The sequence below is a fragment of the Hirundo rustica genome, chromosome 4, assembly GCF_015227805.2.
Source record: "Hirundo rustica isolate bHirRus1 chromosome 4, bHirRus1.pri.v3, whole genome shotgun sequence".
In the NCBI taxonomy this organism is placed as follows: Eukaryota; Metazoa; Chordata; class Aves; order Passeriformes; family Hirundinidae; genus Hirundo; species Hirundo rustica.
This window is the reverse complement of record NC_053453.1, coordinates 13,116,835-13,144,610: the sequence shown is the minus strand read 5'-3', so window position 1 is coordinate 13,144,610 and position 27,776 is coordinate 13,116,835. Positions and strand designations below refer to the sequence as shown.

General features: G+C 39.6%; 1 protein-coding gene across 5 annotated transcripts; it reads right to left on the bottom strand.

Moving 5' to 3' along the window:
• Nucleotides 1-135: 135 nt before the first annotated feature.
• PUS7 (pseudouridine synthase 7) lies at nucleotides 136-21,818 on the bottom strand. 5 transcript variants are annotated; one of them, XM_040061096.1, is made up of 18 exons: nucleotides 21,757-21,818; nucleotides 20,542-20,787; nucleotides 19,087-19,146; nucleotides 18,065-18,443; nucleotides 16,065-16,161; nucleotides 15,845-15,946; nucleotides 15,029-15,173; nucleotides 10,703-10,814; nucleotides 9,330-9,407; nucleotides 7,579-7,707; nucleotides 7,228-7,353; nucleotides 6,861-6,922; nucleotides 6,354-6,514; nucleotides 5,350-5,476; nucleotides 4,541-4,642; nucleotides 2,675-2,804; nucleotides 1,542-1,633; nucleotides 136-860 (listed from the first exon to the last, which is right to left on the bottom strand). In XM_040061096.1, exons 4-18 carry the CDS (start codon nucleotides 18,412-18,414, stop codon nucleotides 724-726), a joined length of 1,950 nt encoding a protein of 649 aa, XP_039917030.1. In that variant the 5' UTR covers nucleotides 18,415-18,443; nucleotides 19,087-19,146; nucleotides 20,542-20,787; nucleotides 21,757-21,818; the 3' UTR covers nucleotides 136-723. The 5 variants fall into 5 exon arrangements, with proteins under 5 accessions (XP_039917030.1, XP_039917034.1, XP_039917032.1 ...); XM_040061100.1 differs by having other exon boundaries at nucleotides 16,077-16,161; XM_040061098.2 differs by lacking the exon at nucleotides 21,757-21,818 and adding an exon at nucleotides 20,942-21,334.
• Between the last annotated feature and the right edge of the window lie 5,958 nt (nucleotides 21,819-27,776).

Genomic DNA, 27,776 nt, shown 5'->3' with positions numbered 1-27,776 from the left:
AACACTTGGCTGAAAAGGCCAGGTTTCCTCAGGACAGCTCCACAGTATTTTTTTTTCCCCGACAGGAAGGCCGGCTCATTCCCCACCAACAAAGGGCAAGGGACAGGGGCAAAGGCAGCATTTACTGATACACGCTCAGAGTTTCAGGTTAGATTTATTTTTAGTACCTGTTCTTTGGTACAGGCATTAGTTGGAAAATACAAGTATTTTCTCAGTGAAAAGTCAAAATATTTAAAAGAGCTTTACAGCACACAAAAGCCTTGCTAACAGAATCCGCTACCGCATCAGTGCAAATGCTACCAGCAAAACTCCAGCAACTCCTGTGTTCATCAGTATCTTAATTTTGTTGTAATCCATCTTTCTCCATGTAATTCATTGTATTTGAAAAGACTTCAAGGTGGGCTGAACTCATGAAAACATTCAGTGCTTGCACAAAAAAGCAAGCTAAACATTCTTGCAGGTCTGACGCCATTCTAAGCTCAATTCTAAAAATGCACCCATGTTACAGCTCAAGCAACTTACTCATTCAGTAAAAAGCACCAGTCACTAAAATCTGTATTATATTACAGTCACCATCTTGCAAAGGACTACTGAAGTTAAATGCTAGCACTAAAAAAACTTAAAAAAATACAAATCTCTTACTGTGACTCTTTGAAGATTTGTACAGAACATGTAAATAAGAAAACACTTTGTTCGTTAAAATTAAGTAGTTTTGCAGTTCATTCAGCGCAACCAGGTAGTATTCAGTTGTGTCTGGTTTTTTATGCTGGTGTCCATTTTCAAAACTTCTCGAATCGCCATGGTAGCGTAAGTGGATGGGGGAAGGGAGAACTCCATCTTTAGTGCCCTGAATTTGCCATCTATCGGAAGGTAAAAGAGACAAAAAGCAAGAACAAGTGGTTAAGGGCATATATAATGCTTTTTCTGGATGCCATCTAAACTGGACTAACAGCTTCCACAACCAACTTCTCCAGCCCATAAAGCAAAACCACGACCACCATCACACTCCTGTTTATATCCACAGTGAAAAATTTAATGAAACAATTTTTTAGCATTTTCTCTCAGCACAAAGTGCTTCTGGAAATGCCAGAAGGTTTCAGAGTTTTCTTCTTTTAAAAGCAAACATTTGTTCTTTCAGACTGACTTCCTAGCCTGTCTTCACTTTTCTGGAAAGCAGCATCAGAACTCCTCGTGATCACAGTTAGGTATTTGAGTCATCTGTGTTCAGCACTGATAATACAAGTTCAGTATACAGATGATTTGTGCCTTAATTCCACCTTTGTTAGTTGCAGACATTTACTGATAGGCATTTACTTGATTTTACAGATGCCTGTAAGAAAATGTAACAGTCAGTACAGATGCACCCTCAAGGAATTAGGGCCCTTATTTAGATACCTGGCTTTAGACATCACTGCTACCACTGCTTAACAGTCAATAGTTAAATAAAAGCTCTTCCTTAAAAGAGCTTTCAATATGTAGCAGTTGAAAGCAACAGCTAGATCAAACTTCCATTTAGCAAGCCAGCAGAAAAATCAACTTACCTGTAGGGAGAACAGGTAATGGTTTTCCTTCCAGTTTATCCAAATCCGTAGTAAATAATGGGATTTTAGGATCATCATATGCAACAACTTCCCTTTATAATATACATAAAATTTATTATTATTTTAAATTATTTAGGTTAACACATTTTATATAAGCATGTATTTATTATAATAATATTATTATTGCAATTTGGCGTTTCCAACTGAAATTGAATTAGGCAAAATAATGAATTAGGCAAAGCTTTATGCAGAAGACTTGCTTTGGCTTTATGAAGATCATTAAAAAACAACTGTAAGTTAGTGAGAAGTTTCTTTGCATAATTCATCTGTTTGCCCTTGTGTGCTGCCAGAATTTCCAACTATACAAGAAGTATAGTTCATGAAATTAAGGGAAGAATGGTGTCAACTCTAAGAGTACCTAGCAGGAGTGAAGCCTTTCAGTCACCCAAACTCTGAAAGGGCTTAAACACATTCTACGGTTTCTGCCGTTCATTTAACAGAAATCCCATATGTAACCATGAGGCTGAAAAACTAACTGGGAAGTAGATAAGTTTAATATTAATTAGTGCTGGTGTTTTAAGTGTATAAATATTTGCAATTTTGTGCTCCCTCCTAAACCCTCTATATTTTATTCTGTGCATCACTGATCATATCTAACTGCACATTTGTACAGTTCCCTGTTTAAAAGGTATTTATTCAGTTCCCATATGAAAACTAGGCTAACAACAGTGATTTAGTAGGTTGAAGTGATATGAATTTTTCTGATTGACAGGTAATTGGAGACCAACTTTCTTATAGCAAGACTACAAAAAAACCACCCTGTTTTGAATATTATCTATCATTGTTTCAACGTAAGTAGTTATCTATGAAGTGCTCAGGCAAGCCCTTGCACGGAGCGAACAATGAGATAGATGTCTTGATATTCCTCTACCACAGAACCAGAGAACCAAGGAAAAAATAAGGGTATAGTTCCACTTCAGCTGCATTAAAAATATGAGACAAGTGCAGCAAGATTCCTCTCTACCTATGTTTCAGTCTGTGTGGATGTCTCATGGTTCAGTCTCGTCTTGTTTTGTACTTAAATAAACTCTATGCTGTCAATTCAAGGTAATTTCCTCTATGCTTCCACTCACCAATTGACATTCTGAGGCCGAATTATAATCTTTCTGTATGCTCCAGAAAGTGAGTAATCTCTGATTTTATGCCTCATGTTGTTGATATCAAGGTTGTCAGCTACCAGCATCTCCTTGTAGGCCTCACCAACTGCAAGAGAGGAAAATATTTAATAGGAGAAAATGTAGTGTGGCAATTTAAGAAGCCTGTTTTCATGGATTGTTCCCTCCCCTTATATTTAGTAGTTTTCAGCATATATGGGATAAATGCTACACAGAAGTTTAAAATTACTGCAAATCTTATTACCTGTTTACTTCTACAACCTGATTAGTAGAGGCAGTAACAAAGAACATATCAAATCAAATTTAATCTCTAAACAAAATTTACAAAATATTTTATTGACATTTAAATGCCATCTCATATATGCTTTTCAATTTTCTAGACTTCACAGGACTAATCTCAGGTACACGGAAAAAAATTCAAGAGCCAGACTACCTATTACTCTCTCATTAAAAAGCAGCAGAGAGAAATCAGTTGACAATTTGACAATCAAAAACCAGAACAATTCAATCCAATACTGAGGAAAATGTGCAGGGAACTCATGACTAACTTCATCAATAAGAACACACAGAACAGGTGAAACCTAGGGCCAGCTACAAAGAGGGACAATACCAGCACTGTCCAGGCACACAGAAATGGTGTTAGGAAAGTCAAAGCTCAGCTACAGCTGAAAGTAGAAAATGACATCAAGACCAACAAGAGTTCTGCTGCAACATCAGGAATGAAAGAATACAAGGAAAGTGATGGCCTGGTGCTAAAGGGGGCAGCTGGTCTAGTGACAGACAAAAGGCTGATCATCTCAGCACCTCTTTTACCTCAGATTGACCAGCAAAGAGCCCCAGGCCTCTCTTAGAGGCAAGGTTAAGAAAGAGAGGGACTGCCAGTAGTGGGTGAAGACACAGGGTGAGAGAGCTGGCTCACATCATGGTGAAGTTTTTTTCTATCATCTCAGGGATTGTGCAGATCTAGGGATGTGTCAGACAACTGCAGAAAACCAAGTGTTACACCCAGCTTTGGAAAGCAGGAAAGATAATTAGGGAATTACAAACAAGTCAGGCTCACTCTGGTCCCTGGGAAAAATAATGGAGGTAATCCTCTTTGGACACACAATGACTGTGGTTTTAATAAGGGCAAGAAAAAGGAAGAGAAAAAGCAAAGAACCCACCAATCTTGCTGTCTTCTATGATGAAATTATTACACAGTGGACAAGGGGAGAGCAGGGACTGTTGCCTGCCTTGCCTTTAGCAAGACTGTCAATGTATTCCCACAGCATCTTTGTGTCCAAGGTTAGAACATTACAGTGAGTGGGCTGGTAAGTGGGTAACTGCTGTCTGGCTCAGCATCTCAAAGTACAGTCACTAATGGCTACAGCTCTACCTAAAAGAAGAGTTCCTCAAGAAACTGGGATGTATCCTGTGAAATAGTGGAGAAGAGCTGGAATTTACTCCAACCAAACTGTGGGCTAAACCAAGCTAGGGTGGCATTCAATACATGCAAGGACAGGAGTGTCATTCAGAGGGACCGAGGCCCTCTAGAGGAATGGGCTAAGAGGAGCCTCATGAAATTCATCAAGGACAAAATCCTGTACCTGATTAACTCCTTGCAGTGGTACAGGTTAGTGAGAAACTGCTCTGCTGTCATCTGGGATTCCCAATAGGAAGGAGACTGAGCAGAGCACCCTGGCAGCAACAAAAGGCTGACATTAATGTTTTAGAGATCTAAAGTGATGTATTGCTTTAAAAGTCACCAAGGATGAGTAGATCCAATGTTTCCTTTAAGAACAATCTTAAAGCAGACTTATGTTTTCAGTTAACAGTCAGACTTACTTTTATGCTTTGGATAAATAACATCAAATCCAGGCAATGGCATCACTACATCATGGATAGTGTAGTTATCAACATCATCTTCTTCAATGTGAACAGCTGTGGCTACAGTCAGGGCAGAAAAATGAAGTTACCAGTATGGATGTCTGTGACAGTTAACTTCAGCTAAATTTAAAATTGAGCCTTTGATTGAAGTAAGCTTACTCTGAGAAAGATAACTACCATGTTTTATCTCCACTTAACAGATAACATTTCTAAGAAAAGTAACACCCTCCAAGGCTGTCAACAGTTACTGGCAGAATCACAGCCTGGCTTCCAGTGACTTACAGCTACATGAAGTAAGGACTGCTAGAGGAACAGCCCCCTTCCATGTACCAAGCATATGTAAAGGAGAAATACTGCAGGAAATGCCAGAGCAAATACTAGTGAAGAAAGTTTTAACTGAGTGGAGCTTCTAATTTACAAGATACTAATGCAATCAAAAACTTCTATGGTTAAAACTTCGTAACATCTTTCCACAGTTCTTCATAGCTCAGCTAGGTTTGAGGTCATTCTTGAGAATAATCAGCTTTCCATAGTCTCTCTTCCTTATCCAGTTATTTGAAAAGACAGGCTAACAAACAAGTCATGGAAGTGTAATACCTTATTTCCAATTCCTTGCACAATTTGTCTAAAACAGGCCAATGAATTCAGGTATCACTGGGCTAACATGGGTGAGAGAAACCATGAAAGCAGTATCAGACAAACAGCTACATGCCTTGTTTTCCTAGGAATCTGAACTATACAGCATCACTGGCTTTGTCTGATTTTACCTCCTTTAAGGATGAGATCTCCTGGTACAGCTCTAAGCCCGTATTCTTCTATTCTTTTGCTCACCATATTATTCCACACATAACTCTGGTAGCTATGAATATACATTAAACGATTATTTCTTGGTATCTAGAAGTAAAGAAAAAAAAATGAAACACTAGAAAGATGTCATCTTTTGGTCTTTTCTGACAATCATAACCAAAAAGGTATATATTTGAAATGTTACCTTATCCAGCAAAAAGACTTACACAGTTTCTTAGTATACATATTTGATTTTTCTTCATTGTATGAGAAAAGGATATGTGAAGAAATAATGCTTTTATACATTTGAAATCTGCACAAAAAAGAATACTGCCTCAATTGACAAAAAAACCCCCACAATACATTTTTTTTAATTCTACAGGTCAAACATGCAGGTCTATTATAAAACACTGAATTCATATTCAACATCCTGAAATCTTAAGTAAACTTTGCAGCTGTGAAAGCACAGTGTTATTTTGATTATCTTCTTCATAAACAAGAAATTATCCCCAGATCCTACAATGGGCCCAGTAGTTTGCTAGTGATGAGGAATTTTCTCCAAAGACTTGATCTTGATTACAGCACTCAAAAATGGTAAGTGGATCCATCACCTCTATATTAGGCTGATTCATTAGCCCACTATCAGTTTGATTTATACTTTTAAAGCAACAGGAAACTTGAACTGAAACCGAACATTTGCACAATTCTCAGCTCCATATTTTACATAGCTACTAAGTATAACTGTATTGCTTCCCACATACCAGAGATTGTTGTAAAAATTAGAAAGCTCATTATGCATACATTAATTAGAGATGTCATCAGTTACTACACAGCAGTACTTCCAGCAAAGAGGCAGGATAAATGTAAAGATTTTTTAAACTTAAAACTTCTACTCATCAAGTATCAATGAGTCTATTTTAAATTCATCCTGATACCATCAAAAGAAGGTTTATTCAAGTAAATACCACCCAGCTTTTACACTCACTATGCCAAATGCAGAGATTATGTTCTTCATTCCATACTTTAAGAGTCCACGTAGAAGCTGTCCTTCCACGCACCTTTTTACAGGTAGTTTCTTGAGGGCTGCTGCTGGATCTTTAGTCTTTGCCCATTCTTCTCTGCATTTGACTAAGTATCCCTTTTCAGCTAGAAAAAGGATGTAAAATAAAAATATTTTAGCTATACACCAAAAAAAGCATCCATCTCACCTTTTGTTAAAACAGTTGAAAAATTAAAGTTTCAGTCATGGTAACTAGAGATGAACAGAATCTCAGAACACTTGAGGTTGGAGGCCTTCACATGGAGCTTGAGCAGACACTATTCAGGTCCTTTTTCAGCCCCACTGCAAGAAACTGCACAGCAAGGAAAGTGAGGCAGAAAGGGAGAGTCTGAAGATTGCTTCTCCACTGCTAAACTGGCTTAAGTTTTTCCTAAACATACAGTTCTTGGAGGAGAGGCAGAAACACATGATGTATCATTTTTCAGTTCTCACCTCCTGGTCGTGGTTTTAGTATCAAATCCATTACTTCATGCCAGTTGTTCTGTAGAATAGCCCTAGGATTCAAATAGGAAAGTGTATTAAAAAAATTACTAAATCTATTTTAAAGGGATTTAGCCAACTTATCAAAAAATAAGTATTAGTGTTTAGACTTATGCAATATTAAAAGTAGTGCTATTATGCAAGGTAACTGCTGAAGCAAGTTCAGAAACAAGATTTCTTGAATCTAAATTTAAAACTGGTACAGGCAATATGTTAGAAAAATGTTCCCAAAAATACCTTAAGTTACATGGTGATAAGAATAAAATTAAAAAAAAAAAAAAAAAAAAAAAGACAGGGAGAGGATGAAAGCAACACATACCTGCCAATTTGATAAGTAGGAACAGCTGTGGTTCCAAATCTTTGCATTCCATAGTAATTAATGAATCCAATTTCCCTGAGTGAATGCATTGCTTGCTCTATCTGGTCATCCGTTCCTGTTATGTTTCTAGCATTAAAAAAAAAAAAAAAAGTTATAGACAGATTAAGGGTTTATGCTATTTTGAGATGCCATTATATTAAAGCTCAACATCAATATTATATAGCATGCATCAAATTCAACAGTCTCCTGCCAACAGGACTTCTTTTATGTAACACAAGTTGCACTGATATCGCTTATCTATTTAAGAAAAAAAAAATTCTAACTGAACCATATAAATACCTACTAACATACCTGAGAACAACAGTGAAATGGTTCCCTTGCAGTTCTCCCAATTTCAGTGGATGGTTCTTGTAACTGAAATTTCCTAATTTGAAGTTCATCAAACATTTATTCAAATGAGCAAGTCTCTGTGCAGTGATTCTAAAAAGAAACAGACAACAGTGACCAACCCTATGCTTAGAAAAGCAAATAAATACAGAAATGCTGCCATTACAAAACAAAAAATGGTGAGGCTGGTTTCCCCAACTTTTGACTGTTGCCTTTTCAATAGCTAAAGGAAGATAATACATAATTCTTAAGAGTACTTATACAAAAGAAAATGTATACTGTGACAGACTGTTAGCACTGCCTTTTCACATCTATGTTAAAACATGTACTCCAAAAAAAGTATATTGCAGTGTTGATGTATACTGTACCCCACAAGCTGAACTCTGTGTTATTTGAGTAACTACTTCATGAATATACCCCAGTCAGCACAGCCATAAATACAGAGTTAAGTAAAATTAGCTGCTGTGTATACCTCGTCTAGATGAAGGAATATGGAATCCAATCTGTCACAGATACCTGCCATTTTTATTGCTAGTATTTTTGGAAACATACCTGTTCTTTGCATCACCAAGCTGCTCTTGGACACTTCTACTAAAATTTTACCAGGATAGTGAAGTTTATGAACCAGCACAGCCAGCACACTCAGAGCAGGCTGGCAACTGGCAATGTCCCCTCTCCTGTGCAGGAGCGTCAGGGGCTGTGGCATCACTGAGCAGACACCACACAACACTTACAGCATTCTGGAGCTCTTGGACACAACACTGAATGTGATAATGTTATAAAGTAAATGGAACAGCACCTGAGACGGCTACACCACACATTTGGTTAACTGTTACCACTTTGCAAAGCTGCCCTTGCAGCAACGCCAATCTGGGGCTTCTCACAGTTCACAAATCAGCATTTCCTTTAATATGTGCTAATGCACACACATACAGAACACTGGGAGAAAATATATCAACAGTTCAGTAGTGGATGCTCTCCTTTTAACAAGGATTTGATCAAACCTCTGGCTTTCAAGCTGTGAATTCCACACTCAAGGAGTGTGGTTTTCAAAAAGTTGTAAGAAGAAGTGCAGGAGGGATACTCCAGCCAGATAAATTATATTGTCATGTATGACTGGGAGACATCTGTCATTCTCAGTTATGAATCTAACACTAATTTAAAGTGCCCAGAAACTGTATAATTATCTTAGAATATGACAAAGTAAATTTTACTTTCTCTTAGAAGGTGACTTAAGGGAGTAGGTTAAGGCAGGAAAAATTCCTCATTTTTTTTGCCCCTTCTGTCTACTCGCAGATGAGCAAGGGCAGTGTTAGCCTTTCCTGATACTGTTCAGAGAGTGCAGTGAGAAAGAAAATAGGATTCTAGCTGTAGAAAGGCAGAAACAAAAACCAGGAAGGAAGTGGGACATTATTTTCACCATGTCAATCTGTTTTGCTGCTGCTGCATGAGATCCAAGCAGCCTAAGAGCACGTAGGCAATCTGTCCCACTGCCTTGGCCAAGTACACGTAACCAGCCTGTGACTCAGAGCACCACTGACTGAAAATATCAGCAGTAATCACAGAATACAAAAGGAATGTGGCACCTTCATTAACACCTGTGCTTTACAAGGTCAGGACCTGAACCTGCCATTTGTGTCACTTTTAGGTATTTAGTGAGATATCCAAGCTACCATGGCTGAAGTGCAAATACTCCAGACTGTACTTTTACTTACCTGAGAACAGCGATCTCTTGAACTGTTATAGCCCTTTTATCCTTAGTTCCCATGTAGGAAAATATGTTTGGCTTCACTCTTAAAAGCAACAGTAACAGCTATTATGAATATTAAAATTGCAACAGATCAAACATAATTTTCAGCATAATTGCCTAGAATTATTAATCTTATAAATTAAAAATAGAAAAATATACCTACATTCCTCAGAACTGGGCTACAATTTGGCATGTGTGTGACATTTTCTAATCTCATCCCTGAGTACACAAAACACAAGGAAACTTCTCTGCTTTAATTACATGTAGACAATTCACTTAACACAACAGTGCTTTCAAAATATGAACTCTGAAGTACTTCTTTATATACATTCCCTCAATACACAAATGCACAGCCACCACCAACTTCACGAAAAAAAAAAATCATGTCCACTTCTTCCTTAAACTTCAAACACGTCTGTTTGAATACCATGCCTGCACATTATGAGACAGTATAAGAAGTTAATTTAAAATTTGATCCACTCCTTTCCCTGAGAGGAAAATTTTCTTTCCTTTTCACTTTGTACTTTACAGCCTGTGTTAGATGGAATATTTCCAGTTATTCCAGTTAAGGGCTCCAGAGGGTAGCAGGATTGCCACTACATGCAGTTCTCCACCTAACAATGCTCTTGCCATTCTGTTCTCAATACCAAGTAGTTCACTGGTTACAGCCTAGACTACAAATTTTTTTTTTTGAAAAAGAAGGGCAAAGGGAAAAGAAGGGGAGAAGGGGGGAAATTTCCCTATGAGTACATCACTGAACTGACCCAATTTTAAAACTGCTCTTCCTCTGCAATTCACTGTGTTCATGTCACACCTTCGCAAATCTTTTTGTTTCTGCACTTGATGGGGTGAAAGGAACTAAGCCTGTGTTGCCATGGAGAAATTAATACATGGAGCAACAGTTTATCAACTGTAACTACTTAGGAACGGATCAGCATATTATCACAACAATATCTGACAGGTTCATAACAAACTTGCATATATTCACAGACTGGAGAAAAAATGGCTTTTAATTCAGATTACGTACATTGAAGCTTTCAGCTGCCAAGCCTTTCTCAGATCAGCCAATGTCAATTGTGGACTTTTTCCATTGAAACAGTAGAGTAGTCTTTAAAATTTCTTAGGCTCATTTTGTTCCACTCTCACCTCCTCACAAAACTTCTACGTTTTAAATTTGATGTTCTAAAGTAACTTTTAATTTTAAACTGTCTATAAATTAAAGAATAGCAATCACTTGTGTTGCTCTTACATAATTCTGAAGCATAACATTTACTGCAACAACAAACATAGAGGGGGAGGGCTGCACACCAGCCAGGATGGCAGAAACAACAGCCTTACCTTAAAAATTTGGAGAGGACATTAATGGCATCCATAGTGTCCTTGTTCTCCTTGTACAGTACAAAATGGCAGTAACTTCCCCTAGATTTTGGCCAAGAGTGCTTTCTTGGATCTTTAAAAATAAAAAGGTTAAAGTGTCACTTTAAAAATAAATAATGTATTTGCTATTGCAGCTACATTTATTCTAAATATGTAAGACTCAAGTTCTGCTAATTTCCATCTGCTTTTAAAAAAATGAAAAAGAAAGAGTTAATTACTGACAGCAAAAGCTGTAAAGCACATTGAAAAAGACCTCCCCTTCCACTGGACTGTAAACTTCTCTTTAATGAGTTCTGTCACCTAGAAAATCCTGAATGAAAGACTGACAGTTCCTTTCTCATGACATTATCTGAAAATATAGCCTAGTCATGTAATTGCTGTATCACCTGATTAAATTTCTCAAAAACATTATCATTATACTGACTTTCAGCAACAGAAGCTACACCACGTTTCTTCTAACTCCTTCTATAATTAATAGTTGAGAACCACTGGAGCCCTGTTTGTGGGAAGACTACCATTATTATATACAGTACAGACATATTCTTTATTTCTGTAGTATTTTTTTCTGTGTGTCATGCAAAAGGATGACTCCTATCACTACAAAACCCTAAAAAATCATGCTCAAAAAACTGCTTTAAGATGGCCCTTTTTAAAAAGCCAATGGGAGCAAGAAATCTGGTACAAGAGAGACTTTAACATACAATCCATGGCAGGTATAGTGCCATGCTTAGAGAAGGCCAGAGGCTGAAATAACTTCAAATCCCACAGACTAACAACTGATTTACAATTCTGTGCTACTATTTGACATTTTCTGGAGAAGGAAACTATCAATGATTTGTCAAGCTTCTCTTTGCACATAGAAAGTCCCAGAGATAAAACTCACTTTCCAATAATCCACTGCCAATAGCATTAATGGGAAGAGAGATTCTAAAGAGGTTTTTGAGGTTCCTTCAGTTCTGAGGTTTATCAATTCCTTGTTATTTCAGAACAAAACTAAGAAATCATTTTGTTTTAAATAAGAAGTCCCTTATTTAAGTCCTCTTGCTAGCCATTAAGCAGACATACCTGGTTTTGTAAAAAAAGGGCATAAGCATCTTTCATAACAGCAAAAGCTAACTGAAAAAGCCAGCCTTATTTCAGTATACAAACACCAATGCAGGAAGGAAGTTCTTGAGAAATACTGGGGTTTTTTCACATTAGTTTTATAAAGTCCAGATATCTCACACAGAAAGTATTGGTTTTGAGAAGCTGCCATTCATGCACACACTTCTGCAAAGATAGTTTTGGATGCTACAGTATAAAACACTGTATGTAGAGGTTTTAGTCACTTAGAATTATTGCATCACTTGTCTTGCACAATCAGTTTCCAAGCACAAGCCCCCATCCCCCAGAGTTTCACAGGACCTGAACTGGAGACCCCATACTCCTGCTGGTCTCCCCTTCTGAGCCACCACTACTCAAACTCAGTCAATGACACACTGCATTCAGCTGGAAGGGCGTGGTTCTCCATGAAGATCTCAGCCATCAGAAAGGAAGAGAGTAAGTCAGAGCACAATTCACAAAGGAGAACCTTCTCCACCTGGAACCATTCTTTATATTTAACTAATACATCTTGCACGTGGTCATTTCAACACACTTCAAGAAGCGAGCCCTAATGGGATCTACGCTAAAAGGATGCTCTAGATGCTCTACAGACCAATGGGCTCCTCATGCTTTGGGCATCACAGCCATGACCCTATCCAAAGGAGGCTGCAGCCACAGCCCTGATACTCAACCATTCCTCACCTAACCTAATACTTCAAAGCATTCAACTGGGTAGATGGAACAGTGGGACAATTTGCAGTCCTTATTGCTGTGTTTCAGAGTCATGTTACATTTTTTGACAATAAAATTCTATTTCCAAACCTTTTGCTGAAACTCGAGGTTGGAATCTATTTTTTCATAGCAGGGTGTGTGATAAATGCTTTTTAAGTTGTATAAAGACAGATAGCAGTGTCTGAAATACAGGCTGAAGGGCAAAGGCTTGGCTAACTGAAATCCATGAAAAATTTACCACAGTTGTCAACATGTACTGTCAAAATTGATAAGTCATATCACTTATTACTAGCAGACTTTCTCTGCACCAAATGAATACTGCTACACTTCACTATGAAAAAGAGATAGAACAAGCCTAATTCTTGGCTCTTTCAGGGCATTTTAAGTAATACTTATGTGTAGGGATTTTTAAGAAATTGTGACAAGTTTGGCCAATCCTGTTGCTATTTAGGAGGTCATAATGGTTGGCATTTCATTTTTGTTAGTATGAAATGTCAACATCTCTTACCTGTTGCAGTTCTGACCTCTGTCCCAATGCAGAGCATAAAGAGTACAAAAGAGTAGCATTTAATTTTTAGACTGTCAAAGGGTTTTTAGAGGTGAACATGCAGGTTTATGGTTATGGGATTGTTTATGCTTCAGGGAGCATCCAACAGCTAGGTGGTGGACGACAGCAATTTAGACAATTATGGAATGGAATCGTGCAGAGGCAAACAGTGAACATATGGAAAGCTTCAATCGGAGGGAGATGCAACAAACTTAATTTGTGGACAATGATGAAACAACAGTTTACTGACAATTTAGTAAGACAGTATTTTAAGTATTTGGAGGGTAAATGGACTATAGAAACAAAGCAGCTTCTGATTTTAAATTTTAAGAAGCATGTTTGGTAATGTTTTATGTTATCAACAAAAGCAATCAGGTATCTCAGCTAATACACTAACACTTCTGAAATGTTTCTTGCCTGGGGAGCCCATTCACAACTAAGACATGTTTGTGGCTGTATAAACAAGAAAAATAAATATAATCCTGACTAAAAAGAACTTCAATCTTACATCCATAAGCATTTGCACACACACTCAGACACTGACACATCTCCACCAACAAATCCACAGGTGCCTGCAGCATCACAGCTGGGGAATCCAAGTTTAAATAGATGATGCTTCTCTACAAGATGGTGCTCCACATAATGTTTTAATACTAGAGACACACCACTAAATTCTTTTCAGCATATTTCAAATACTTAAATTCTTTTATATAGTATCCCTTAAATCAGCTCAACAATATCCACTTGACTGTAACAAGAATGGAGGCAGCAGAAGGAAAAGGTGGAGGAAAAATCATTACAAACCAACAGAGAACAAAACTGGCTGAGGAGAATTTTGTGCTGGTAAGTATACATACTCCATGCAAAAAGCATGCAAACATACATATTTTCTAAACATGACTAAATAAGACAGAAACACATTATAACTGGACCAATAAAAATACAACATCCCCATTTTTGCTTACAACAAGCCTTAAACAAACAACTAAATTAAAGGGAAAATTGTTTCATTTTCCATTTTAAATTACTTTATTTCCTTATCCTTTCTCCATCTCCTTTGTCTTTAAAATTGAAGGGTAGGTTTACATACCATCATTTGTAGTAGTTTGAAATGACCGAGGAATGCAACCAATTTAAACCAAACCATAGTATCTTTAGTTAAATGTGCACAATTCTGCAGGTAGATAATCCTCTAAACTTACAATAGCAACAAATTTTAACATTAATTTTTCTAACCCTAAAACACATTAATTTATTCCCAGTATCCAAAACAGTATTTTGCAAGATTAAAGTGGGTAACACTTCATTTTGAAAATCTTTCATTGCTTTGACTATTTCAAAAGAATAACTGTGATCTATAACAAATAAAGATCATTTTCTGCAAATATAATCAGCCTTGGAAGCAGAAGAAACGATCATGGTGAATAAACTATGTTTATATGAAACTATAACTCTGAGAAAATAAAAAGAAGCTTGTCTCTATTCAAGTAATTGAGAATTTTGTCATGAATATTCAAGACAATCAAGATTACACACTCTATCAATCTAACGTACATTTTCCAACTACATTCTCTTACATCCACAATGCACACTTACACAAACAGTTAAGATCATGAAAGTTAAATTCATAAAATACTGAAAATAAAGCTTCTGTTTTGCCTATTTCCACTGAAGTAGAGATAATGTTCTCTCTTCTAATATGGTTGTACTGGATGAATTATTAGGAAAGAAAAACCCAGAAAATTAAATTTAAAATATATCTTGTGGTCCTAATCATTTGATATGCACAGCATCAGCTGAAACTAGGAAAAAATGAAGCAGAGTACATTAGGAAGCACACTCACTTGAAGCACTTCCTAACAATTTTTACTTTAGGGATAATTTTAGCATTTACTTTACCCATCTGCTGTGATACTGAAACTCACTTGCTAATGCTTTTTTCCCAGCAGCATGATAAGCAATAATGTATTTCTTTCCATCTCGATCTTCTGTTTTAGTCTCCAGCCCTGGAAACAAGGACTTCACAGCCTGATGGATGATGGTTCTTTTTTCTTTGGTGTCTTCAATTACCTGTGTTAATACATATACATGCAGAAACCCAATAAATTAATACAAAAGGGGAGGCTGCCTTAAAGGAGAAATTAGCTAGGTAAGATTATTTAATGTGTGACTCCTTATTTGAAACTACCAGATATAATCCTATTCATCTCTGTCTCAAATTTAGCTCAATAGTTATTCTTTGAATATGTGAAATATATTAATGTTTAAAAATATAAAGGTTTTAATTTCATTTTCTTATCTTTCTTGTTACAGAAGACCGTATTTATCCTCTTTTCTATTAAATCACTGAACACTGACCTTGAAAGTAGTGTTTCATCAAGACAGATGTTTTATGTAAACCTCCTTATTCTTTAAAACAATACTACACAGGAAACCAAAATACTGCAAGATAATTTAAACACCACAGGAATTAAAACCTATATTTAAGTTACTCTGTAGAGTCTCACCAAAATCAAAGTGACAACTCGCATATGCATGAATTTGGGTATATCTGTAAGACTACACAGAATTAAACCCTAAGCTGGACAGAGTCTGGTGTTATCTGTCACATCACGTTCAAATTGCTCTTATACCCTAGATGCATCAGAAAGCATGTACCTTCTACTCACTCCCTCCCTGCCTCCTTCCCTCAGCCTCTCTCTGCCACCATCCCAAACTTCGTATCATTTATTCATTTTTACCTCTATGGCAACATTAGTTTCCTTATTCTTAAAAAGCTGGAGCTCCTCCAAACGCTGCTTGTCCTCATCTGACAAAACTGTAAATGTTTCTTCTGATGGGTCCTAATACATATTTGGGAAGAAAAAACAAACATCCAATAATCCTCATGGAGCAGCTTCCAGTCCTTAAATGCTCTTGCTTAAGGAGCATTAAGAAGCATAGCCATTATCAAATCTTTACCTCAAAATTTACCTCATCATCCACTGGAACAGAAAAGTCATCTAAATGGCTCACACGTCCATCTTTGCCTATTTCATGGACAACAAAGTCTGAATATCTGATAGAAAGAAACATGCATTACATTTATTAATAAAAATCCCACATCACATGAAGTCCTTTCCTAAAAAAGATTTTGTTAGCAGAATTTACTGAAGAATTCTGAATTCACGTAATTCAATTCACATAAAACTTAACCATGAGAAAGCTGTAGCTATTACCAACCCCCAGAAGGATACCACAGGAACACATATCCAAATACAGCAGACTTCTTTGCAAAACACCAAACACCTGCTGTAGTTATTCTGACTCATTTTCTCACTAGCTTGAAGTGATCAGTAATGCTTATCCTCAATTCCAGTCATTATTGGCAATTAAGACTCTACTGCATTGTATTAACTACTGCTTTATCTCTGTCACTTCAAAAAACCTTTAAAATACCTGTTATTTTAGCCACACTACAGAAGGCAGGACAAATTCAGCTTTGTTTATACTATTCAGTTGTAGAGAACATCATTCAAGTAAAGTTACTCTGCATACTCCATGACAGGAAGAAAGAATTTTACCGTGACATTTTCAATCCAGTTGCTCACGTCTAATAATAAAAACTACAACAGAGCACAGTTGTTTTGTGTTGCGACTGCTAAATGATTTTTAAGTAGCATTTGCTAGCAAAGTGGGGAAAAAAACAGAAAATATTTCCTATTCTATCAATGTTGAAAGATGAATAAAACTTCACCATGGGAAGCTTTTTATTGTACATCCCCAAGCCCTCTTTTCCCATCCCTCTGTGCAAACATACACTGCATTGGTTGAATTCCCTCCTGAGGAGTGTTATGTGTCCTCTCTTGTATTATCTGTAGCTGTCTAGACATGCTAGTCATGGTACCATAAAAATGCCAAGAATGAATTAATAATAGGTGTTAAAAACTAGGATCCAAAAAACCCCCCCAAACCCACAAATCTTTTACAACATGGTAGAAAATTGGCCAACCAAACTGGCAGATTTCCCAGAAGAAGGTTCAGCACAGATTATGTTTCCTAGAGAAGGATTACACTAGCTTCTTAATGCTGCACATAAAGATTAAATACCTACTTAATATGTATATATAATTTCATTATGTAAAATTATCTAGATATGAAGCCAGCATTTAAATACAAGGACTTTTCAGTGTGTAAGCAAAGCAGTTAAGGTTGCTTTGTTAAGTCAAGGAAACAGTGATTCTCACTTCAGTGAGCTTTTGTAGTTCCATTTTGTTTTATTCAAAACTACTCTTTAATTTTAAAAACCTATAAGTTTCATTTTAAAAAGCTACTAAAACCCAAACATCTTATTAAATATATAATGTATGTATATAATAAATTACACATCCTGAATTTTAAAACTCCCTTCAATGTAAATGACATTACAACTGAGCGGACAATAATTTAAAGCCTAACTACACTTGTTTAGAGACATTAGGACAAAAAAGTCAGAGCAAAGCAAAGAACCAAAGGAGGATGGTTTTGATGCCGTTTTTCAGTGCATCTTTTATCAGCACTGAGGAGAGGTACAAAAGGTGGGTGTACTGCATAAGGTTTTATGTGTGCTGCTGCCAGAGAGCAAAGGAAACAGCAAAGGTCAGTGTAATCATGTATCTCTGCTCATACACAGCTTCCTTGTCAGAGCTCCATTTGACAGGAATATAAATTAAAAAACAAACAAACAAACAACAAAAGCCACAAAACAACAACAAAAAACCAACCCCCAAACCAACCAACCAAAAACAAAAAAAAATCCAAACAAAACCAAACAAGTCACAATCTAGAACAGTCCCAAATTAAATCTTTCTTTCAGCCTCAGCACTAAAAAAAGTAATGAACCTCATGTAATCTAACTGCAATGTGTGAGTCCAAAAAGGAAAATGGAGAACTACAGCTGTGTTACACAAGGAATTAACATATGCAACAAGACAAAGAGTTACCTTTCTTTTAAGATTCCAGAAAACCCTTTATGAGAGCTAACAAATTTAGTTATGCCAACATCGCTTTCTGTCAGTCCATGCTTCATCATGTCTGCAAAGCTCTCTGGATCTCCATCTTCATCACTGCCCTCTAGTTCCTCTTCTTCCTGCTCCTCACTTTCCTCATTGGGGATTATTTCACTTTTCATGTCCTCAGGTTGTTCTGTTATAGTCTCAATACTCTGCCCAGAGTCATTCCCTGCCTTAGACTTCTCCACGATCTTCTGTCTTTTAATTTCATCTGCACTGGCCACATCATCCTCAGGGCGAGGACGTTTCAAGGATACACTATTAATTTCTACAGTTTCCATGTTTAAGGCACAGGGTAGGATAGGAAGCCCTGAGAAAGAAGAAGAAAGGTTTATTTTCTGCCTGCTAAGAGCAATATCAATACATAGTCACTTCACTCCAAGGACCCTGCCCCCCGCTATTTTTCAGGAAAACCATAAACTTTCTGCATTTAAGTGAAACATCAAGTAAACATTTTGAACACCTAGAAACAATAAGTACTTGGGGAGAAAGAAGGAATTATGAGGGCAACATGCATGCTGGACTACAGCAGAGCAAGATTCTCCACTACACTGACCATTTACCACCATCATCACTCTTGCCCACCTTTACCATGGCTGCCTCCACGCCTGTGCACACACACAGGCTCTGCTGTCAACAGCACTCTGGTGCCTGAGAAACTGTTTGTTTCCAAGCCTTCTCTTAAACATGTCTATCCTCAATTATTCCCTTTTCTATCAAGATTCCGTCTTGCAAAGACTGAAAGAGAATGGCTGAGTTCGCCCAAACTTGAAATCTCATGCCTTCCTTTTCTGTGTTCTTCCAACACACAGAATACAACACATTCTCATCTCCAGGTGGCATCAATTCAGCCCAAAACATAAGAGGGATGAGATATCAAAATCATTGAATCAGTGAGACAAACAAAACAACAAAGAAATTTAACAATCTCTGAGAAGAACATGACTACTCACACTGGTGGAATAGGGCTCAGAGCTGCCACCTTTGTGTCAGCAGAACCACTGCCTTCAGATCTGAAAAGAAGAGAAAAACTAACTCTTTGAGAAATTTTTATGGAAAACAATATTATGAAAACATGTATGAATGCAATCAATAGAGAAAGCAGCTGCCCTGACCCAGGTTATCAGCAGTTACATAGGAACAAACACAACTGCTCAGACAAACACGTTAATAAATACAATTGCAAAAGTATTAGCACCCTAGTGACACAACACAGTATTGCTATTTAGCAAGCTACAGGAGAGAACTTCGTTTTTATTTCTAAGTGTATAAAAGGAAAGTGGAGTTCCTATAACTAGGCATGGATAGGACCTTTCTTCCAGCATCACCCAACTGGCACAGGAGTGTGCTGAGGATAAAGTGCAGGTTTTGGTAGCAGGAGCTGCATGGGAGGAGGTCATAAACCGCCCTGTGTGGCCATGGCCAGTTCCAGCTGGCCCCGTGAACCCACTGCCTGCCATCCTCCAGCTCATCGGACGAGCACGGCGCCTCCGCTCCAGTTCATCTGAGAAAAGGAGAAGCTGCCAGTGGCAGCAAATGCAAAACTGCACAGGAGGAGACGCATGACAGAGTGTTCAAAAAGGCACAGGGAAGCTTGGAGAAGAAGACAACTGTTGTGGACACAGCTGGAGATGCACTCTTGGAAGGAGACTCTCCACACTGGAGCAGGGACACCCTTGAGGGGCCCATGGAGTGGAGCCACACAGGAGCAGAAGAAATGACCAGCAGAAAGAAACCTCCATGTACCAACCCCAACCTCCTGCACTTCCACTGCCTTGTCCAAGGGACAGAGCATAACCTGAGGGGCCAAAGAGAAGAGGAGAAGAAGGGAGTTTTCCCCAAGTCTGTGTATAAGTAGTGGTTTGCTTTGTATATCACTAGCCAATTGGTAATTAAAAGTTAACTGATAATAAACTAAATTCCCCATGTCGAGTCAATTTTCCCCGCAACAACCAAGTTTCTAAATTAACAGGAGTCAGTTGTTATTGAGAAATTAATCTAGGTAGGGAGCAGAATTTTAGAGCTACATCACCCTGTATTATTTCTCCAGCCACTAAATAGCATAATCTATCCAACTTTAAAGGGTATGTTTTTAAAGGAAGTCCCACTACTAACCTGACAATCAGCATATGCTGGGTTGGTAACTAATTGTTACCAGTTAACCCCTGCTGACTTCATGGCCTGGACTCGCCATTGAAGAGATCACCAGCCCAGGGTAAAGAGGCAGGAACAACTGTTTTAGAAACACCTAAAATGCTTTGCTCAAATGAAGAACTGAAAATGTATGCTACAAAAATAAATGAACGAAAGGGAAATAAGGAGAGACTTATAAAATTTAGTGTATGTAGGACCTGAAGAGTGACAAGACACACACACAAGAAAGCAGAACAACTAGCAAAACAATGTACCTTCAAGCTGAAAGCACCTGTCTTCAGATAAAAGTTCATAAAATTCTTCTTTCAAGAGGAGTAATAAATAAAAGTCATAGCCAAGTGAAGCAATTCACCGTTATTTCCAGATTCTCTTCCCATGTACCAACATTCACAGAGGCTGGGTTATAAAGCACTGAAGTGGAAAAGGCTTTTAGATGGCTTGTGAGTATCTTCACATAGCGAACAAAACAGCACTGAGCACAGTGAAATCCTCTGAGACACCTGCCAAAGGTAGTAACAAAAGAAATCTCATTCTTCTTACATAGCACTGTAATACCTAGTTTTTGAGTTATACAAACTGTTAGAAGAATTCCATGTCAAGCATAAACACTCCAAAGTTGCCAGAGTCTATTCTCACAGCAGAAGAGTGACTCACACGCCACAAAGTACTATCCTGTGCCCAACAGCAGCCATCATCAGGGATAAATTCTGCAGGATAACTGCTCGAAGGAGAACGCTGAAACGAGTTGAGGAGGCACACACTGCCTTGCTTGTGCAGATTGCTAGTGAGAGGCGCTTATTACAACCGCTCAACTGTCTCGGGCCTTTTCCTAAAAGGCGTTCCATAAAAGCCACTATCTGCATAAACATCAATCGCAATGAATTAACGGAGACTGAGTTTACAACTCCTGGCGCGGTCCCTGCCGAGCAGGCACGGCAGGGGCCGCAGGGCACTAAGTAACAGAGCCGGAGCACGGCGGCGCTGGGTACGAAGCGGCTTCCTCATGAGACGAGGCACGTGGGATTGAAAGGCGACCGGGGAGAGGGCGATGGTGCAGCCGCAGCGCCCCAAGGCCAACCCCTGCGGCGGGGGCGGTGCGGAGGGCGCGGGCCGGGCCGGGCCGGGCCGGGCCGCCGCCACAGCGCTGCGGGCACCGGGCCGGGCCGAAGAGCCGCTGCCAGGGCCCAGGCTGCCGGGACAGGGCCGGAAGAGCCGCCAAAGCGCCCAGGCTGCGGGGGCAGGGCGGGAGGACGCGCTGGGGCCGGGGCAGGCGGGGCACGGGGGCGAGGCAGGAGGAAGGGCTCTGCCGGGGACGTGCCGGCAACACGCGGCACCCGCCGGGGAGCGGAGGGGAAAGCCCGGCGCCGGCGGGGGCAAAGCTGCCCCAAGGCGGAGCCCCGCGCGGCTGCGGGGGGAGGGTGCGGCTCCGCCCGCCGCAAGGCAGGAGCCGCCGAGGGCGAGCCACTTACCCGCACGGCGGCACGGGAGGACGGCCCGGGCGTCAGCGCGGCGGGGCGGGAGCGGAGCGGAGGCGGCACGGAACGAGCCCGCCCCAGCCCCGCGCTGCGCCCGCCCCCAGCCGGCCCCGGCCCCGGCCCCGCCCCCGGGCGGGACAGCGGGGCCGGGGCAGGGCTGGTGGGACCGGAACCGGGACCGGGACCGGGAGCGCTCCTGCCCGCGCCTCCGTCACCGCCGGCCTGCTCGGGATTCCCGCCAAGCGTCTAGGGCGGGCGGGCCATGGTTTACAGGAGAACTGCAGCGGTGCAGAACGAAAGTTTCATATCCACAAGACGGCTCTAGCCGAAGCAGGGACTCGTGTACACGAGATGGTGGCCTTCCTGAGCCTCCCCGGCATCTGAAACACGCTGAACTAACTGAACATTGGTCCCAGGACAAGGCAGTGTTCGAATACCGTTCAAAACCTACACGGTACCTATGCAAATCACTTTAAAAACCAGGCCAGATCTGTGCTATCAGTCTTTTCTGACACAGTCAGAATGTCATCTTCTACCCTCTTTCCTATTTTAAGCACTGGTGCAAGGAAGGTGTTTTCATTAACTTCAACACGTAGATTTGTCCTTATTTTTAAGATCCTGTGTGTCACGTCCCAATCCCAGCCTGTCTCAGACTTTCTCTTAGCCAGGCTATTGATACCAGTATTTGGTGTCATACCTCTCATTCTCTAGTTGTATTGTATTCAGAGTCTTCTTATGTGATGAGACTTACAACTGGTATATGTATACGGGTAACTTATTTTCTCATCTCTTCTGCTTACCTTCCCCCTTGGAGTAGAATAAGAAAGTAATACAATGGAGTACTTTGCTTGGGATTTTAAAAATCCCAGGTATGAATGCATTGCTCAATGACTGGCTTATGAAAGACCCCATCAAGGAAAAAAGGGAGGAGCAAAGATGGAGCTCCCCTTAGTTCTGAGCAGAGATGGATCCATAGAGAATTCTTCTATAGAGCCCTGGGGAACAAATCTTTGTCTTTTCTGCAGAGCTTTAGTTTACCCCCTGTCCAGCCTTCGCACTTGGAATTTAATTAACCTACTAGATACCAGTAGAGATATCAGGAATGGGTTCAGCGCACTTCTGAGGAGATGTGAGCAGTGGACTGGGAACAGCAATGGAGGTTAGTGATTGACAAGGCCGATTATGGCACTTCTGACGGATGTAGTGTGATGGAGGAAGCCAGTGCTAGGACTGTCACCAACTGCAGGCTGTCTGAGTGGTAGGGGCAACACAGAAAGAGCTATATGTCACTGTAACATTGCTGTCATTTGGCCATTGACTGTGGCTGTGGTATGCTGAAAAGTTGTTTCTTCACCTCTCCCAGGCAAAAACATGTAGCTGAAAATATCTGGCTGAGGAAAACCTTCAGCAAGACTTCTATCATGCATTGGTCTGACGGCGATCGATAGAGACGTGGACCCCATGGTTTGAATGCATGAAGCCATTTCATTGATTCCAGAGCTCAGTATTTATACCTTTTCCGCTGTAGCTAAAAATAATTACTTGCTTAAGCAATAACAACCATAACAACCATATCTATAGTTCTTAGCAACACTTCTTACCTCTAGGCTAGCACACACCTGCACAAGCATGTACGGTCTTGCATGGTTTCTCATAAAGAAAACATACCAAAGCACACCCAAGCACACCGTTATCTCTTGCCTCCTTTAGGTTTCTGCTTTTTGCTGCCAGGGTTTATGGCTTACCAAAGTTAACATGTCTACTTCTGTAAGGACTTGAGCAGTGCTCTGAGTCCTGCTTTCTAGCTGTATTCTAATATTGGTCCAACTTTTTTTCATGTAACTTCTTGCTTCTTCTATCTTGTGCAGGTGAGCTTCCCTAAAATACTTATTTTTCCTCCTCCAAATTCCTACATTAAGTACCTCCTTGTCTACAAAATCCTTGTCAGTAATTAAGTAGTTTGTATCTTACAACTATGCTTGGTATGATAATTACCCTTCTCTTAGTTCTTCCTGTTGACTGTGTGTTCATCTATCATTCACTGTCATCAACTCAGATAGAATTTGGAGTGGTATGAAGTACCTCATACACTGAAGAACCAGCATTTTGAAGGACCTGCAGATGCTACCACAAGATAAACAGCTTAATAAGATCATTCCTATGTGTTTCCCAAGTCTTCTAATACATTTGGAAAGTTTATTACTGCTTTCTCAATACCAACAAGCATTCTCTGATATATTAAAGAACTGTCTGCCTGTGTCTGAGAATTTACAGACAAAATCCTTGAGATCACCCTTCCTGTGGTTCCGGGGCTGGAAGGAGGGAAATGCTAGTTCTGCTTCAGAGATAAAACTGATCCACCCTGGCAAGCAGAGACTATCAGTAGAGACTGCTGAAGATGGCTTGCTCAACCACCCTCAATTATGATGTACCTTTAACGTGGTTGCAAGTGTAAGCTGGCAAAGGGCTTGCAGTCATGACCCCTTTCTCTTCCCATTAGTCAAGTGCCCCTTTTACATAAAGAGTCGTAGTGTAAAATATAAAAAGAAAATAATAATATGGCTGCAACTTGAGCTTTTTCCCCCCCCTCTGGTTGGTTTAACAATTAAAAACCCCTCTATTATAAATGATCTAATATATCCATTGGGTGGTATAATTAAAATATTAATCTCTATTACAATGTATCAGTACCTTCCCATAGAAATGTAACCCAAAGGAGGTTTCTTTTGTAAAAAAAAAAAAAAAAAAAAAAAAAAGACCAACCATTACCAAACTGTAATAAGTTTGTAATGTCTTCCTACTCTCAGGCTCCCCAGGAGGGGAAATCAGGATAGCACATCTCAGCAGATGGGAGCATAAATCTGGCTAGGAAGAGAAGGCAAGTGAGAAGCATGTTGAGTCAATCTCCTCCAAAGATGCTAGTTGAAAATCTTAAGGTACAAAGTTGAGATGTTCCCAGTCCGTAGAAAGAGCTAATAAAATAGAGCAGCAATAACTGCTCTCACTCTTCTTCAGTTTTATGTCTCCCAGGGGCACAGACAATTAGGCAGATAAGCTGTAATTTTACAGCCCTTTGCACCAGCTGCACTTAAGTAGTCTGATTTTTACCTGTTACTAATATTACCACAGAGAACTAAAATGAAAGAACTATTAAAAGCCAAATGTATTTTTCATATGTAGGTTGTTTGCATTTTTCAGGCTTATTTTGAGGCCTTCCATGAAGCAAAAAGTGGGGGTGATAACTCATTACTAGCAAAATTTAAAAACATGATATTATGAAAAAGGGATTTTTTTGAAAATACGGAACTTTATTTGCAACGCAATTTCAGCGATAATGTTCTTTGAGGAATTTTGAAAACAGTCCAAAATGAATCATACAGTTTTCAAAAATAATGACAACAAAGGGTTTTCTGAGAACAAAAATTGTCAATGTTTATAGCACTTTAATAGTCTTTAAGCTGATTCTTCCCCTTTTCCCTTTACCCATTATTTTTTTAAAATAAAAAGCTACTTATTTTTCAAATTCATCTCTAAATCCTTTTGTCAATTAGTTGGCAATAGAGGAAAGGTGGAAAAGCATCTTGTCTAGACAGACAAGGAGAATTTCAGGCAGAGAGGGGTTTTTTGGACCAAGTTTCCTTGTCTCTAGAAAAATTAATGTGTTCTACCAGGTGATTTTAAATTAAGAATGTAGAAAATCAACCTTAAGCAAAGGATTGGGAGGCAAGTGAAATATGTTTTCTCTTTTTACCTTAATTTCACCATTAGACAATTGATTCAGGGGTGCTGTAAAGCTTTGCAGCAGTGTGGACTAAGCAGGATGCGATCACCCACAGATGAACTGTCCGAGTGGTTCCGTTCCGTTTTTGCAAAGATGATAACGAGCAAACATGATATGGATTAGGGATCTGAGCTGGAGGAATAATTATATATTTCTGCCCCTATTCACATTTATCTCAGAAGGCCTTAAAGACCTTCCAGTGTGTTTGTGCAGAGGAGGAGGGGAAGAGCTGGGACAGGACAGAGGCTGAAGTGTGAGCTGCCTGCAGGGCTGATGGGGGCAAAGGAAGAGCGAGGGTGGGGAGTGATGCTGTGGGACCCTCTCTTGCAGCAAAGCTGCTGCCTCACACATGGCAGGAAAAGCCAAGGCTGCAAAGATAGAGGGAGAAAATGAGCTCTCCTGTCAGCTCATGCTGCTTGAGTGCTGGCCTGCAGGGTAGCTGAGTGTGCTCTTTACATGCCTGCCTGCCTTGCCTGTGCCTGCTGTCACACTGGCTTTTCCATGAATTATTTTAGCTGCCTTTGATCACTGTTATCACTGTTATTGCTGTGAAATTTTGTACCCTATTAAGCTCCTGGTAAAATGCCTGTTTTTCTCGGTGCAACTGGATCTGGCCGCTGAAAACTGCTTAGAAGTCACAGCATTCATATCAAAGATTCACAGATGTGAAACTGAAATGGATTTCGGGAATACCTGGGGTATTTTTTATTTAGAGTTGTGAATGACTTTAAAATCTCAATCCTCATCATACAGAAAATCCTGGTGCCTGAGTCTGGTTAACTTCCAGATTATAGCCACAATGTAGTACTTCTTCTTTACATGCCTAATTCCGCATGTAGACAATAAAATCCAGAATACAAGTAATCCTTCACCTTTCTATCACCCATCACTTTCCAGCTGTCTGAAGATACTGGGAGTATGAAGGAGACCTCTGGCATTCATCATTCACATATGGAGTTGTTCAAACTGATTAGCATTGGCAAAAGTAATCCCTGGATCCCTCTGGCTGCTTGACAACAAGAGCACAACTGACTTCAGGTTACTCTGTAGAAGCAGTACAGAAAACATTCATGATTTCAAATAGGAAATAGTAATATTAAGTGTGTCATTTCACAGCAGCTTATTTTATCTGAGCATTCATTGGGCCAGTGCATCCATACTAGGAGCACACAAAAAAGGTGTCCTATGCAGGCAAGAATGGGGAGCAGAATCCTGAACCCTCTCAGGTACCTGCTAAGTGGTCAGCTGGGAATATGGAATATGTTTTGAGAGCAACCACTTTCACTGTATTCTTCAGTGTACAAAATTATCCTGTAGCTATGAAATAAGTGTAGTTTTAAGGGTAACACTAAGTTTGGATGCGGGGCACAGTGGAAGCTGGATATTGGGCTGGTACAGTGGTTTGCATGATTCTGTTTCTTCTGTTAGACACTTGCCAATGTTGCTGATGAATAGTAGGGAGGAAAGAAATCTGAAAAAGCCCTAAAACAAGTGATAAAATTGATTCATATTTCTGCTGCCAGTTTGTCAGACAATGGAGTTACTACACAAGGTTTAAAAAGAAGAGAGAGAATTCTAATTGTAATTTTTAGTATCCAGATAACCTCTGAATCAAACAAGGTTTTCCACCAAAATGAGACATTATATGCAGGCTGTTTTATTGCATTTACTTCTCCAGAAAGGCACCCAAAACCTGTGCTATTTGTGCTGCTCTGTTTCTGTGGAAACTGTGTGTTGAAGTGGAATAGAATAAACAGGGAAAATAGAATGAGAGGTGAAGTGGTTTTGGCTGAAGTCCCGTTGGCCAGTCACAGTTTGAGCTGGGCTAAGTCAGACAAGCAAGCCCTCTATACTGAAGCCCAGAGTTTTCTTTCTTCCTCTTCTTAACTTGTGGTGAGGGAGGAGCCTGGTTCAACAGACACCATTCAGAAAGTGGTTGCTTAAGCAATTTATCTGGGTTTTCCCCTGTTTTTTACTCACATTGAAGAAGTAATATTTACAGATATCTTACGCAACAATAATTTTAGTCAATCGGGAATGTTAGAGAATAGCTACCTAAAGCGATAGAGTGAGATTTGCTCTGAAAGGAGCCTTCCATTGATGGACAAGTTTCACAGTCACTGCTCTTTTGAAAAGCACCATTGTATCCTTAAAAGGACAGTCTCCTCTTCCAGGACTGAAAAGATACCTTTTCATCTTTCAAGGGCTTCCAACACATGCATGTTTTTGATGA